This window comes from Magnolia sinica, chromosome 4 (genome assembly GCF_029962835.1).
Source record: "Magnolia sinica isolate HGM2019 chromosome 4, MsV1, whole genome shotgun sequence".
NCBI classification, from domain to species: domain Eukaryota; kingdom Viridiplantae; phylum Streptophyta; class Magnoliopsida; order Magnoliales; family Magnoliaceae; genus Magnolia; species Magnolia sinica.
Genome location: NC_080576.1, coordinates 28,156,557 through 28,173,562, shown reverse-complemented (window position 1 = coordinate 28,173,562; position 17,006 = coordinate 28,156,557). Strand labels below are relative to the sequence as shown.

General features: G+C 39.2%; 1 protein-coding gene across 1 annotated transcript in view; it reads left to right on the top strand.

The window, feature by feature from the left end:
- Positions 1 to 1,027: 1,027 nt before the first annotated feature.
- The window catches only part of LOC131242893 (myosin-1-like), a 42,572-nt gene continuing 26,593 nt past the window's right edge, over positions 1,028 to 17,006 (top strand). The window contains exons 1-5 of the mRNA XM_058241851.1: positions 1,028 to 2,315; positions 15,035 to 15,136; positions 15,230 to 15,373; positions 15,485 to 15,635; positions 15,762 to 15,789. Coding sequence (XP_058097834.1) covers positions 1,893 to 2,315; positions 15,035 to 15,136; positions 15,230 to 15,373; positions 15,485 to 15,635; positions 15,762 to 15,789 — 848 coding nt within the window. The 5' untranslated portion in view covers positions 1,028 to 1,892. The remainder of the gene's footprint in view (positions 2,316 to 15,034; positions 15,137 to 15,229; positions 15,374 to 15,484; positions 15,636 to 15,761; positions 15,790 to 17,006) is intronic.

Genomic DNA, 17,006 nt, shown 5'->3' with positions numbered 1-17,006 from the left:
CCACGCCGTCTTTCCATTTTGCGAGATCATTTAGTATGCGGGCCAAAAATGCAGCGGATCCAAATCTCAAGTGGACCACACAATTGGTAACGACAGTGATTGACCATTAAAAACTTCATGGGGGATGCCATATTTGTGTCGTCCTTTCATCCAGGTCTCTGTGATCAAGAGTTTGGATGGAAAATAAACATTGGTGGCCCCCGAGAAGTTTTTAATGGTGGGCTTTCAGTCACCACTGTTTCCTCCGGTATGGTCCACCTGAGATTTGGTTCTACTGTGTTTTTGGTCTCACATCCTAAATTAATCTGGCTATATGGATGGACGGTGTAGATATATGACACATACATCATGGTAGCCCCACACTCAGGATCCACCGGGAAGAAGCTAGTGTGCAGTGTAACTCAGTACGCTTGAGTAAACTCTTTGCGGCCCACCGTGGATTTATATTTCATATCCACGCCGTCCATACGTTTTTACAGATAATTTTAGATCATGGGAAAAAAAATTGAACATATCATGATCTCAAGTTGACCACACCACAGGAGAAAGTGGGAATAATGACATCCAGCGTTGAAACCTGATGTTTATTTGTCATCCAAACTGTTCGTAAGGTCACACAGAAATGGATGAAGGGAAAATACAAACATCAGCTTCATCCAAAACCTGTGTGTTCCCCAAGAAGTTTTCAACGGTGAGAGTCCAATTCACACGGTTTCTAATAGCGTGTTCCATTTGAGCTTTGGATTTACTTAAATCTTATGTAAATGCAATAAAATGATCTGATAAAACGGATGGACGGTGTCGATCAGAAACATACATCACGGTGGGCCCCACAGAGTTTACTCAGTACGCAATCCGCTTCCGATCCACCGAAGCCGCGTCCTCCGAATCAGGCGATTCCTGTAAAATTGTGAAGGGTAATTTAGTCTTTTTGAAGAATTTAAATTCCGTTTTGCATTCTTCTTGTTTGGAGGGAATATTTAAACCCTTGGATTTAAAACGCAAGCCTTCGATCCCGATTCCGAAATGCATTTTTCTGCAAGCAGAAAAAGAAAAAAGAAAAAATCAGAGCAAAAAATGCTGTTTTCTCTGCCTGCTTTTGGATTTTCAAAGACTTTCGAACGCCTTCCATCTCTGAAAATTTTAAGGGTTCCGGAATCCGCTTTAGAAATTGAGATTTCCAGAATCTCCAACCATTTCCGTGATTTTTCTAGAGTTTTAAGTCGTTTTGCACCTGATGATTTTCGAGATTTTTTCAGAAATTTCAAATGGCTTGCTAGGGTTTGAGAAGTAGAGACCTTAAAATCTGTTGGAGTTTGATTAGATTTCTTTTTACTGGATTTTTGAGGTGTTCTTGAGGTTGTAGAAATCGACTTGCCAAAGGAGATTTTCGAAGATTTTTTTTCGTGGTTCCGAGGGTTTCTAGGGTTTAAGGTCAAGTTCTCGAACTAAATCAGTTGAAGAGAATGAGGATTTAGACAATGAAGAATTCTGCAGCTTGTGATGATTAATTCAAGATCGAAGAGTAGAAATGTCAATAGTTCTTCGATCAACTCGAAGGTTAAAAATGTTGGAAAAAGAAGCATTCAGGTTAGGCAAAAGGTTGAATTATTGGATTGTTTCTGTCATTTGAACTCCAGAGGCTACAGATTTTTCAGCCTTCTTTTTCTTCAATGTCGAAGAATATTGGTATTTTTCGATTTTTATTTATTTATCTTTGAATTGGGCGTTGATGATTGAGGGATAAAGAGATGGACTCTACTCTAGCTTTATCAAGCAAAGGTCCCCGCCATTTAATCGAATAGATAAGTGGAAGTGGGGACCTTGAAAAAGCTCAATGGCCCATTTGGAAAGAAAAGAAAGGGGCCATTTTTTCTTTGCCTATATATATCATGGCTTCTGCTGGAATGCCTTCAGAACTGCAAAGCTCTTGGGAGAAAATGCCTGAAGAGCCAACCATGAACTCCCAAGTTCAGCCTTCGCTCCAGGCAACACGACCATTTCCCGTTGATTTCAAGTTTATTGGATTACCCAGTTCTCATCCAGGGGAGAAGTCCGAATCCAGCAATGTAGACAATGATGAGATGATAGTTTCTTCTGATCTTCATGGGGAAGATGATTTAGAGGCTGTGGATGTTAGCAAAATAGATCAGTTGAATGAAGATTCGCCCTATAGTAGGACAACCATCTCTCTTGAAGAGAGGCCTTCAGGAGATGATGGAGATTTGGATTCTGTCGCTTCCCCATTGCCCTTATTCTCGCCATCACGTACTGAACGCAGGTGGAGTGACACTACCTCTTATGGTGCGAAGAAGGTATGTGTCAGTTCCTGTTTTAGTTTTGAGGAATTATAAGACCCCTGATCCAAGGGTATAGATAGTATCTTTGGTGTTTTTTTTTTTTTTTTTTTTTTTTTTTTTACAGTTTAAACAGGAGGGGCGCATGGTTCAGCAATCCAGACTGTTGGTCTGATGGATCCATCGTGGACCAAAAATTTATTGATTTGAACAATCTTAGACTTTGAATTGGTGCCTGCCAATAGATGTTTAAGAAGGAAACTGCGATTGCTCATGCTCAGCTGAAAAAGGTTGAGGCTTGGATGGGTACAATCTTCGACTCTGGGATGTTTTTGGGGCATGGTCCATCCACGTAGGAGCCCATCAGATCAATGGTCTGGATTGCTGAACAATGGGCTCCACTGGTACAAAATGGATATTTGAGGAGACCATGCTTATCACTAGTTGACAATCATATATTTCTGCTTTAGTTTTACTTTTGCATGAGAGTTCAGATTATTCATGAGGTTTTGTTTCTCTCATCTTCACTTAAATTTATGTAAAATTGTGGTTGATTGCTTTTTCTGATTGAAGATGTAGGTCCAAGTTAACTGTATGAATTAAGATAATGTTCTGTCATTTGTGCTCATTAGCTTTACTGTTGGTACTTTGACATTTTACTTTTTTAAGTTTCTTCCTCATCTCAAAATTCTCAACAAGTTGATTGCCAGCAGGCAGCAGCTATTATATGTTGCATGCTTTTTCTATTGTGGCTTGCTCATCTCATCTACCCTGCATCATGTAAAACTTTAATGCAAAAAAAGAAAAAAGAAGGTGATTCCATGTTTATTTATTAAGAGAAGATACATAAGTGAAATGAAAAAGATATTACAAAGGGGTGAGTGTTGCTTGGTGGTTTTCTTCTCTGTAGCTACCTGAATGTGCAACACTAGGCATTAGGGATGCACTGGTTTCTTTCATCAAACTGTTGATAGGATTGAGAGAGGCTGTAGAAGAAACATCAGGACAGTTTTCATTGCAACTTTTATTTAATTTGTTTTGCAAATTACAAAGGGAATGTAATGTGATTTCATAATGATTATAAATTACATTACCTGTCTGCCGCTGCCATACTATGGTGTTTGTTTAATCGGTGAAATCTCCCATTGCATGCATCTATACAACAATTCATGTGTTTGTACGAGAGATGCGGACATCTTGTCAATGAGGGGAAAATGTCAAGGTGCTCTGCAGTTGCATAGACTACCAGTGGATTGTTTGTTTACAACCAGAAATTGGTCCACCTTCTATTGGTCAAACAGACTGAACACTGCTACCATTGGTCATCCCACACCATCTATGAGACGTATCAACCTGTCACCTATACGAGTACCCAACATCGACTCATCATCTTATGCCTTCCCTAGGTCCACTATTGTTGGATGCAAGTCATTCCCACGTCTAAATATGTACAAATACACTTTCCAGTCTTCAGATAGCATGGCAATACATACCATCTGCCACCATGTGATCATACAACTTTCATTACTAAGGGCTGCAGTGTTGCACATGCAACGGAGAAAACCAATGTTGGTGGTACTGACACAGGATTGAATGAAATGAGGCACAATGAATCAGAGACGTTCAATGTTGTTAAATGGCATAAGCAATCCTGTGCAACCCAGGCGGGCTGCGCGCATATGCAATCACACAAATCGCATGTGCAGTCACACAACCCCCAGACCCTGTTTATTATTATTATTATTATTATTATTATTATTATTATTTTAATATTTATTACATCTGTTAGACTATTAGACTATAACAAGTCAACGAACAAGTACTAAGCCTTGATTTTTGAACATGAAAGAGTGCAATCCTTCTACTTAGCCTTGTATACTTGTAGTCTTGGATAGAATGAGAGATAAAAGCAGGAGAGTAGAGTAAGAGATTTAAGAGAGAGAGAGAGAGAGAGAGAGAGAGAGAGAGAGAGAGAGCCTATGCAATCACATATTGAGTATATGATGGGATAATCGCATCCTCATGGCTTATGCGGTTGCATACCTTTTTGTGCGACCACATAAAGCCCAACGATTAAAAAAACCACATGCCACTATGGCATATGTGGTCCATCTTTCCTATGGCATATTTGATTGCATATGACAACACTGGACACATTAAAGTTGTGGTCCATTGTATATTTTGCACAGATGAAAATCACCTTATTTAATTTGGTTTGGTAAGTGTGAGATTCAGGCTATGGCCCACATATAATCCCCTCCGCTACTTTTCATTGTACCGATTGCAGCCAAATCTTGTGATATGTACAATAAACGGTTCGAATTTTGCAGGTAATCACGTATTCGGAAATGGCCCTATAAGTAGCAATGTGGATGATGGACGAATGATCAAGACCATTCATCATGTATCTGACAGATACTCCATGCTTCTTCATAGCGAATTGGCTGATCCGCTCATTTTGTATGCCACACTTGAACTTTATAAATGACCATCTAAGGGGGTGTAAGATGAATTAATGTGGGGGCATTTTCACACCGAGCTTGAGTGGGGTGGCCTGTGGGATGCAGGGGCACACTCGGGGTGGGTGGCCCTTGTGAGGTAGGTGGCTCGTGTGAAGCGGAACCCATGTGAAGTGGGGCCTACGAGGGGGGTTCGGCTGATGTCCTAACCCATGGGATGTGGGGCTTGGGCTATGAGATAAAGGGATTGATTTGCTATGCTCTCTCAGTTCGAGCTTTTAGAGCAAGCGGTTAATTGTCCTGCATCAAAGTGGTATCAGAGCGGGAGGTCTTGTGTTCGAGACTCCTTACCGGGGTTGATTAATACAGGGGCATTTTCACACCAGGCTCGAGTGGGGTTGCTTGTGGGATGCAGGGGCACACTCGGGGTGGGTAGCTCGTGTGAGGCGGGTGGCATGTGTGAAGTGGGGCCCGCGAGGGGGATTCGGCCGAGGTCCTAACCTATGGGATGTGAGGCCTGGGCTATGAGATAAAGGGATCAAGGTATCCCGTATCGGTAACGGTGGCCGTAATGGTCACCACCATTACCAATACGGGTATTGGCTGTAACAGCCGATACGGGGGTGTAACGATCGTTCCAACCTTCGTAATGGTTGAAAATTTTATTTTGCCCAAAAAATTCTGAAAAAATATCTAGAAAATCCATAATAATGTAAATATTCCAAATATATATTCATTTTTTTTTTTTGAAGATATTTATGGTAGTGTAACGGTCCACTCTTTGGTGAGAGTGTTGTATCGGGCTATCTAATGAATTTGTGAACATGACTAATGTTTACACATCACAATCAAGCACTAGAACTAGAAATCAGAAAAAGGCATAAATACTACTTTTTCAATTAAAAAGAAAAAAGAAAAAAAGATCCTTGGAACTTCTATTCGCTCAAATCACTTCAATCTATGGTTTTAATATTAAAAACTATAGCAAGAGTGGTCGAAATCTGTTGTAAAATGACCTAAGAGAGTTTTTGGAATGAGAAAAGTGAAAAAATGAGAAGAAATTTTGATTTACATAGAATGACCATTTTTCAACCGTTACGGGAATAACGGTCATTATGCCCCGTAACAGCCTTTACGGCCATCGTAATAGCCGATACGGTTCTAAAATATCCACTGCCCCATTTCACCCCCGTATCACATAACGGTCGTGGCCATTACCTATACATATCGGCCTTTACAGGCATATCGTAACGGATACAGAACACCTTGAAAAGGATTGATTCGCCATGCTCTATCAGTTCGTGCTTTTAGAGCAAGCAGTTAATTGTCCTGCATCATGAACAACTAATGATGGTTCGAATGTACCCAAAAAATAACATATCTCCACTGTTTGAGAGTAATAGTGACCCTATGAGGTGTCCTGATATGGTAGTTTCAAATAAACATGCCGAAGGAGAATGAATTTTCAAGTCTCTTATTTGTGTATCCACAAAAACCATGGTGCACGGTGTCTACACATGGAAAACGATGTACGCAGAGACGAGCAAAAAAACAAACCCAAATAGCATCCCAAGAATTCCATAGATATCGCCTGGGTAGACGTCCCTCACTAGCTCAGCATGGATGTCTGCTAGAGGGGTAGCCGTGCATGCAATGTCCCTTCCAACTATGGATGCTACACCTTGAGCCTCGTCAAAGAAGTCAATATTAGGCGCCAGTGAGTGCACACAGTCGACATTGAAGATAGACCAAGCAATTAACACCTCTTTGCTAGCTTGATAGGATCTGAGTCGACCACCACTAAGCCGTTCGACCTATTGGCGGCAATCATTCTAGGTGTAGTATATTCTTGGGTTCCTTACTACAAACAAAATGTAGAACTGGGTCATAACTATGTGCAAAACAACATCAATCAAACTGTTAGTAGTGCAAGCTTTGTCCATTCCTGAGAAAGATATCATCAATGCATTCGTGCACTGTACCTAAATGTCCAAACACTTTGTATTTCAAAACTGAAGTGTAGGGGAATGACTAAGCTTTTGTGAGGACTGCAATACATTACCTGTCTAACTGCAATTCAAAGAGATAAACATAGGAGATAGAGTAACATTTCCATACGGGAGTACTTAGTAAATGATTAGCAACAAACTAGCAATTATATCCACTAATTCCACAACTTGCCTAACATGTTTTCCTACTCATACATTATGAGCAGATTTACCTCCGAGTTTAATGACATGTCCAAATTATGGCTTATGTGACATCCACAACAAAGTATATAACAATGCCTAATCACCCACTTCCACACAAAATTATACAAAATACAAACATAATGTGAAGACACATTTCCACATAACGGAAACACATGGCCCAAAGGAACAACACATTCGAGTGGCCTACAGATATAAGAATGCATAATTAGTGACTTCCACACAAAATAATATAAAAAAGGGATGTACTAGACACATTCTCACATCATGTAAATGTGTGCCCTTATGGCATGACACAGTAGAGTGGCCAACAGTTACTTCATCAGTTATCCTAGGCAGTTTTCTTGTGAGGTCAAAATATACAGGTAAAGGAGTGAGTTTTCAAGCCTTTGTCCAGATTAAACATTTTATATCAACAAAATATAATAAATCACATTTCTTCAACCGCACAATAATATCAAAACAAAAAAGTAAGCCAAGCAGTTGAGTTTCTGTCACACTGAGAATGACGGTCACATAACATGAGCTTGGTAGATCCGAACCAACATTTGCAGCCAATCGAGTTTTCTATGTTCAGCCAAACTTAGGAATAGGGTTGTGTAATACTCATCCTTTGAGAGGATGTTGCTAGTGGAAAGGAAGGCATTATTGCTTAAGCCATGACTTTAGACATACGGGACATGTCTTTACCGGTAGTCATTGTTAGTGTGAGAGTCTTAACCGCATCAGCCACATTGTCTATAGAGTCACCAAGTACGTCACAAGGACGTGCCAATTTCGATTTCTTCTTTGAGCTAACTGTGCTATGTTTGTTCTCTGAATTGTTTGCATTCAAAGAGGGGCTCCTGTTCGAATCATGAACCCCATTACAAGTGTCAATGGCCATTGTATCTTGAGGCCGCTATCTAAAACATCATATTGTTAAGGTGAATCCATCATGGAGTCATCCTCTTCCCTTGGCTGCCTTGAACCAATAACTTGAATCATATTTCCTGTCTGTGTATATTGTCCCGTCACCTGGTCTTTCCCAATGATGAAGGCAAAATCGTCGTATCATTTAATTGGCTTCCCACAGATATGTTCCGTGTAAGGGCTCAATTACAGGGACATGCACCTGGACCAAAGAATGTGAATTAAGTTATACAATTAACAAGTAGACAAAGGAAATATCATCGGCAAATTTCTGAGTAAATATACCTTCACGCACACATTCCTTACCTCATCCACCGTGGTGAGAACCTTCAATCCGTCGTCCCATTTGAAACCACTTGTGGTTGCATATCCCTCACGCAACAATATATATTCTTCAACATCCGTAAATGGTTTTGGACGTTTATGATTGGAAGGGAAATTACCAACATTTTTCTCAATCTCTTCTTCAACTGCCTTATATGCATCTCATTTGATGTTGTTGTTATCTTTTTGCCGAATCCGACTTACTCCATCATTGTGTCAATTAGTACATTATCCGTTTCTTCATCCCATCGGATGATGGAGGTACGGGTAGCATTATCAGATCCTAATTTTGTACTGTTCTTCCTTGGCGACTTCCTAGTTGCTTTAGTTAATGTTGGTTAGGACTTCGTAGGTGTGGATTGCACATTCAACTTCGTAGAAGTCATTGTACCTATAGTTCTGTCGTGTGTGCAAATCATCACCACCGCAATACAATTCCACAAAATCCAGATATGTCATTCTAAGACATGCTATGTATACCCCTATTATGATACAATTAAAAGATAGCTAGATATAGTTAATGCAATTCTCAAATTATATAGACTAACTATGAAGACCCGAACATGTACGATAGGAAGTATGTGAGCATAAGTATGTTATGAAGGAGAAAGCAAAAGATCGTGTGATCAAATAAGTTATTGCATGACCAAATAAATTTTTTTCCTGTCTAATGGCCTATGGGGTGGGAAATGAATCATTCCACACATCTGAGATGCAAATATTTCCCCACATTATGGACAACAAATAAATATGCATGGTACTAAGACCCCCTCCATGTGTAATGCAATCCATGCAGGGTCTGACATTTTACCATTTGATATTGTTAGTTGGTTTTGTGTAAGGGTCAATGCACTTTGCAGCACACAGGCATCTGAAGCGAATCCATCCCATCTGGCCAAAACAAAGACAAACTTCATATCAAGGGAACATGCAACCATAACATTTTGAGATGTGATTCCCTTTCTATTACGAAAGGTCGGATTTTCGAATGCAGGAATGAGAGTTGGTATGTGGGTCTTGTCGATGGCACCAACACTGTCCTGTATGCAAAATAAGTACACATTAATGTATGAAGTAAACAAAATGAAATGACCATTAGAAGACAGAGCGGACTGTGTTCAATCACCTCAAAGTATGCACTCTATGTTCGGTTGGATGATATTTCAGAGGATGTCTCTAGCCTCGACTGTTTTACGGAGTCTGGGTACGAGGACATGTCTGCATCTAACACCCTACTGAAGTAACTACTGACTGTTTCATTGAAAGAATGAAACGGTGTTTAATAACTCTGTTCCTGATGTTATGTCCAATCGTGTGGAGGAATATTATGACTTGCTCCTCAAGAGTTGCCCTCTTGCTGCGTGGAGGATATTTTTCTCTCTCAACACATCACAAAGTCGGAAGAATGATTCTTTGCTCATTCTTAACTGGCCACAAAATCATCATTGCTAGCCCTAATTAATCCGTTTATGATCCTACTTCATTCAACATTGCCTTGTTTTGATGGAGCTCTTACAATGTAGCTGCAGTAATCCTTGGCAACTACCATGACACATGAAGTAGTCATAACTCTTGCCACAGCTGCAACAGCCTCTAGCACGTCGAACTCACAGTGTTCCATTCTCTTACAAAATTGTAGGCAGGTACGCGAACATTAGGGGACAACATTGTAAGTTCAACACCCCCATAATTATGTATAAAATTTAATATGATTGAAGCTTTGGAGATATGACATTGGCATGGACTAATATAAGTAGACTACGTTATAATACGATACATAAGTAGAATATTTGTAGGTGGATAATGTGTTTGATACAACCTTCTACGTTGGTGGATAAATAGGTTTGTCATTGACGTAAGTGGCAAACAAATGAGTGTATACAGTAACTAGGACTACATGTTTTGTTGCACAATCACATATAGAGAACCCCTTATGCTCCGCCACATACATACAAGAAGTAATATAGGGAACCTTGTGTAGAGCAAGTCCTGTACGTAGACTTATATGCATACTCCACTCGAGTATAGTAAATTAGTTAAATACCTACTATGCATGTTAGGATGAATTCTCATCTTTCAATATATGATGTAGGGTTTTAATTATGAAGAGCAAATTGGGTATATGTTTGCCAGCAAATATAATCATTTAACATTGAAATATAATTCGTTATTAATCAAAGGAGACCTCCTGGATTGATAGTGGGCGAACTTTGTAAAGTGAAATTGATGTTTGAGTGGAGATTTTGCAACATGTATTCCCATTGACAACATTCCTTTCAAAGAGACGACTCTTCTCATCACAGTCATTGATGAGGTAATGAAGACTGTTTAGAAGGATCCAATCCAAATTTGAATGTTAGATATATGCATGTACATTCAATGGAGTGATAGAGAGATGATATGCAAAAGTCTATCACTACAGATTCACCTATTGATAGAAAATGTTGTCAACAGTAGAACTGCATATATTAACACAGCTATGTCAACCGTATCTGTATATAGTACGAAGAATATCAATGAACAATTATTTCCAAATTTACATGTGTGTGAAGACAAGCATGCGGTGAATATAAGGTGTACATAAAAAATCCTGTCAACACTGCACACATGCTCTTCTCAACAAGCTGTCAAATTCATCAGAGAAATGGACTACATACATTCAATCTACGGAAGTATTTCTCTAACAAAACAGACCATGTAGTGGAGCTGGCGATAATCTGTCATACAAAACAATTTCGCAGACGTATTCTCCACATAAGCCGTAGCATAACAGATATGCAGAACACTCATGCGAATAGAGAAACTGTCATATAGCAAAAGATTATGCGACAGAAGTGAGCAGATGGTTGCGAACAATCAAAAGAAAGAATGAGATGGAAAGAATGATTAACGATCTGATTAATGAAATGTAGTTATCAGTTAGAAGCAACCATTCTTGCATTCTAACCGTTGTAAACAATGAAATCAAGGGATGAGAAATTAAAATGCAGAAGTATTATGTTTCGACACCCAACCCTTTCTTCACGTTACCCATTTCAACCTTCAATGGGTGTGTAATATGCTTTCACAAGTCAGGCCTTCTCCCTTCGTACAGAAACAACCTTCAACAATGGATGATTGTTTAAAGAGGAAGGGATGAAGTCCAAGTGACAACAGCTATGATCATCGTACAATTTGCAAAGCCTATGATGCTCATCTGCCGTGTTCAATGAGATGATAGGAGGAAGGGCTTCTGAAGGGACAAAGGCGTAATAATGGAAGAAAACATTGACCTAGGAGATTCATCTCTTAAAATGGTCACCCATTGCATGTGGTTGGAGTGTCATTTAGGAAGGAGATACCACAGTGATCCAACGCACGTTCATAGTTCTAGTAACACAAATTGCATGTGGAGATCATGATCCTCATATAGATTAATAATTCATGGGTAACATAAACCTCATGTGAAAAAGGGATACTGACCTTCTTGTGAGGAATCGTAAGAGCTGCCAAAATTTTTCCTGAACTGAAGTGGGAATGAGGTAATGCAAGCTTCCACAAAGATGTTTCTGCTTCAACAAAATGCCGAATGGTAAGGTCTCCTCCCTTGAATGGGATTTGCATGTTGTTATCTAAAGCGAGGATGGGGGTCAATTTTGGAGATGGAAGTTGCTTGCAGCTGATGGGATGGAATATCCTGGGTGTGACTAACCTTCACCGAACAATAGATGGGAGGAGAATAATCTGCTCTCCTTCCGCAATTACCTAGACCTACAAAACATGCAACTTGCATGTATATGGGAAGAGGTGCACTGTAGGGAGACCTTTTCTCTCAACTATCATTCATCTACAGGAGTATCCACTGTATTCAAGAAGTCTGCAAACCGTCAGAAATCAGCGGTTTCAACTGACTCATTGTCAGAGTAATTCAGCTCGCATTTACAACTGGTGTCGCTGTGTCGCCAAATGATGGGCGAGAGTAACGATTGCTGATTTACAACAAATTACTGATGTTACTTGCAAAACAAACAAGCCTTAAATGCAAGGGAATGAAGAAGAAAAGATGAAAAGTAGGGTCTAAAACCCTAATCACAACTTAAAAAAAGAGTGCAAAAATGACCTTAAGCACTAAAAACCAACTAAAACACGTCTACACAAACATGTGCAGTCACATAAACACACACGGACACACACATACAGTCTGTCTAATACTTCCCCTCAAGCCAAGGTATTTCGTAATAGTAACGGTGGTTGTAACGGCCACCACCTTTACCTTTACGATATGGGCCATAACATCCGTTACGGTCTCTCTTTCTTTTTAATTAAAAACAAAAAACCTATATTTGCCCCATAACGGTACGGCCTTCATGGGGGAACATAACGGGCCATTACGAGGGTTGTAATGGTGGTTACGGGTCATTTTTTCCATAACGGCCATTATGGCCGTTACGACCCCATAACATGTAACGGTTGCCACCATTACCTTTACATAACGGCCTTTACAGCCCCATAATAGCTGTTAAGGCACACCATAGACATATGGAATTCAAATTTCATTATTGGCAACTTCCTCTCATATGAATAGTGAAATACCTTATTAGAAACAATGTGGATATCCGCTTGATTATTACAAAACAAGGGCATGGGGAAAACAAGCTCTATTATCAATGACTGAAGCCAAATAAGCTTTCCTGCAGCATGTGCCAAGTATGGTACTCTGCCTTGTCGCTTGATGTGCCTATAACAGAGCATAAATTGGCTACCAACCCACTAGCATTAGATATATCGGGATGGGTAATCGTCAAGTTTGTCTTTAATAAGAAACCACATCCACAATAGGCTTTCCCACACTTGGCGTACACTCGTGATTAACTTCCATATTGGAATTAGCCAGTTTAGTGCCTAAGAAACTAGTCTCATGTAACGAAATCTAGGGTATATTTGTGCTGATAGATATACATAAGAAATCAGTCTCATGTAATAACTCTAGGATATATTTTGCACTGAGTGATATATGTAAGAAAACAGTCTCATGTAACAAATCTAGAGTATATTTACATTGAGAGATAAAGATCCCTCTTTTTTCACCTTGTCAGTTGATGCATGGACATGTGATGACCTAACCCTAGATGCATGTATAATTAGGTTAAAGAATATTTAAATAAATACACCAATTAACTAACTGTTTCCAATCAAAGGGATTAGGTAAATCTCAACACAAAGATGAGGTTATTCCGTCAGGATCATGCCCCTTAGCATAAGATCACGTAAACAGTAAAAAGGGAGGACCTCGGGATATGAGGATATCCCAGATCTAGCATAAGTTAGTCCACGATTAAGCTTGGATCTGATTCTACTGACTAACCATCATTCTTTTCCGTTTGAACTAGAAAGAGGATATCCAGAGAGGAACGAAAGGGGTGAAGGATGAGGGGTTCGAGATGAAGAAGGTATAGGTCCTTTTGTCGTCAAAAGAAAAGGAGGATGATTCTTACATTTTCCTGCACCTCAAAGATCTTGGAAAGATGGAAACCTGAAATCGGGGCAGAATCCTCAACACCCAAGGGCCAATCCTGAAATCCTAATCTCTTGAATAAAGAGGAAGAAAAGAGACGAATTTCTATTCATTCAATAATAATGAAAAGGGTTTCTCACAACGTATATATAAGCTATGAAAAAAGTAAAAGTGCATTAAAGCCCCTGAAAACAAAAAAAAAATAACAAAAAAATATGAAAAGTAAAGGAAGTGCAATAAAGCCCCTTAAATAAGGAAAAGAACAAAAAAAAAAAAGAAAAAAAAAAAGGCCTAAAACTAAAACACCCATGTGGTAGGGTGTGAAATCCGACCCATGGATCTATGGTCGAGGTGCGGTCATGCTGCTCTTGCACTCGTAGCGCGTCAGAAAATGGGTCCGATGGACCCAATGTCCATCCACATCAACTCCTCCCCTCCGTTACTTTGTCGGCGATGCCTCCTCCTCTGGTACACTCTAAATGCTACACCACTGATGTCCGCATCATCAGTTCAAATATCCAATAAGTCCTTTATGGAAAATATTTCTCCCATATACTTCTTAACTTTGAGTACACACTCTTCATCATTTCCTGTAACATGATATCATTACATATACAAGAAGAATGACAAGTTGACAACACTTCCACTCTTCGCTCAACAAATATGGAATGATCACTAGCACCGAGAAAAACCAATACTAATCATAGGTTTGTTGAATATATCAAACCAAGTTCAAAGAGAGACTATTTCAGGCCATATTTTACCTTTTTCAACTAACATACTTTCCCTTCCTCCGATGAAGGAAACCCAGGTAAGAGACCCAAACTTCCTTATGTAGTTCACCATGCACGTACACATTTTTAATGTCCATGTGATGAAGTACATTGCGCACTATTTGGTTGCCCATGTAAGTCAGAATTAATAAAAGGAAAAGTTAAATATAAGTTGCTACAGAATGCCTGAACCTCTAGAGACCTATTGTGAAACTCCTGATAACAATATTTAATATTTTCTTAACTATGTATTACTTTTTGTAATGATCACATCATGTTGTTCAATGTGCTCTATTCACTTAAAACATCACACAACCAACACTTCATTGGGAAAAGAATGTACATTCCCAGCTAATGCTTGAGACATGTATTCTGAATGGTGAATGCAGTTTTCAGCAGTTACTTTCATGGGAATGTAAAATGGTTTCTTTGTCAGGACTCCTGCTAATGTATCTTAGGCGGTTTAAAAGTGTGGTCAGATAACGATGGTTTTTGTTGGCCTGATCAATATACTGTCTATTGGTTGCAACTTGCAAGACCCACACGTTGAAGTTTATTGTTTCAGAAGCTTCAAGCTTGGTATGAACTTCCAAATCACAACTGGGTGTTGGGAAAGATTCTTTCAACTTCAGGGGCAGAGTCTATTATTTCAATTCTTGGAGGGAAAGTAAGCTTCATTACCATGGATCCCGACAGAAGATATTCCATGTTGCTGTTCAACTATTTCCTCCATAGCTTATGTTCCACATCTTCATTTCAGGTTTTGAAGGTGGATTCTGAAAGTTTATTACCTGCAAATCCTGACATCCTTGACGGTGTAGATGATCTGATGCAGCTTAGTTATTTAAACGAACCATCAATATTGTACAATCTTCAGTTCAGATACTTTCAGGATATGATCTATGTGAGTGTTTATTTTGGTATTGGATTTCATCTTACTCTCTTATTCACTCTAGAAGTTTTCCTCTTTCAATGTTGTCATCGCTCATGGGTGCATCTCTGTCCACTTCTGAAGACTAAAGCAGGTCCAGTGTTGGTTGCCATCAACCCCTTTAAGGAAGTCCCTTTGTATGGAAATGATTATATTGAAGGCTATAGGTGTAAATCAATGGAGAGTCCACATGTGTATGCCATAACAGATACAGCCATCCGTGAAATGATAAGGGGTAATTAGGCTGTAGCTTAATCTAGAAGGATCACATTTTCACTGCCGCACCTTTGTCAACTGCTCTGTTTCTCTTGAAAATTGCTTTGCGTACACCACTAACTATGGTTTTTGCACATTTATGCAGATGAAGTCAATCAGTCTATCATTATAAGGTTGGTGGAAAATCATTCTGTTTGGTTATCATATTTTTAGTGTTAGGGGAATGCTCAAAATAAAATGTTGAAATACTATTAGATATTTGTGTTTATCTCATTGTAATGTTTGTACAATATATTTCATTGTGTGATAGGGATGCGGTTTAATCCTGGCTTTTGTCTACTAAAAAATGTTCTTACTTCCTTTCTTTCTTTCTTTTTATTTAAAAAACTTTTTTACTCAGTGGTATTTTAAACTATATAAAAAGGATTTGTCCAACTTTAACTGGAAGTTCCTAAAATATCTGGTGAATAGATATGCCTCATTGCATGACAAGTTTACCTTGCATGAAGTGTCCTGTTGCTTCAAAAGAGAGTACATATTAGTGTTACACTTTTCATGGATGTTTCCCGTTGTAGACACCTCGCCACACATAGGAAGTCTCTAAGACCATTTGACCGGGTCAGATCAGGAGCGTGATGCATCTGAACTCCCATTTTGAAAGATTTATTACCATATAGGATCAGAACAAACCAAACCATTTTTTTCCAAAACAAATCCAAAATAGCCCCGATTTTGTAGCAAAACAAGCAAGGGGAGTGGGATCAGGCTGTGCAAGGCCTGGCCCTGCCCCCCTTTTTACAACAAAAAAGAAAAAGGAAAAAAAAAAAAAAACATGGGTATGGAAATCAGATTTCTGGTTAACTAAATGGAGAGTTCACATGGAATTTGATTTCACCACAGAGTCCTTGTTTTGGGGGGATTTTGCCCCCTTTGACTTTTATTATAAAAGTCCTCTTCCAATCATTTCCATTTCTCATCCCAAGCCCTATGAGGTTGTATCATGTGTCTCCTAGTAGATCTACACGTCAAACTCCCAAATATTACCAAAAATAAAAAATAAAAACCATCCTAAAATCTATTATGTATGGACCTTGCTCTCCAAGTAAAGGACCATTCAATTTTTCTTCTCTACACACCCTTTCTCCCACTCACTTCGTCTCTCTTTCTTCACTCAAAAAACCCATCCCTTCAAGAAAACCCCACCAAAAGAAAAGGAGAAAGGATTGCAACTAGAAGAAAGAGGAAGGTAGAGGGATTTAAGAACTCTCAAAATTTCCCAATCATTTTTGGCTAACGAGAATGCCTTGTTGCTGGCTCCTTTGAGATAGCGATATTTAGGAGTATGTAGCTCTATTGGAGTGGCTGCATCCTTGTAAACAATCGATCGGGG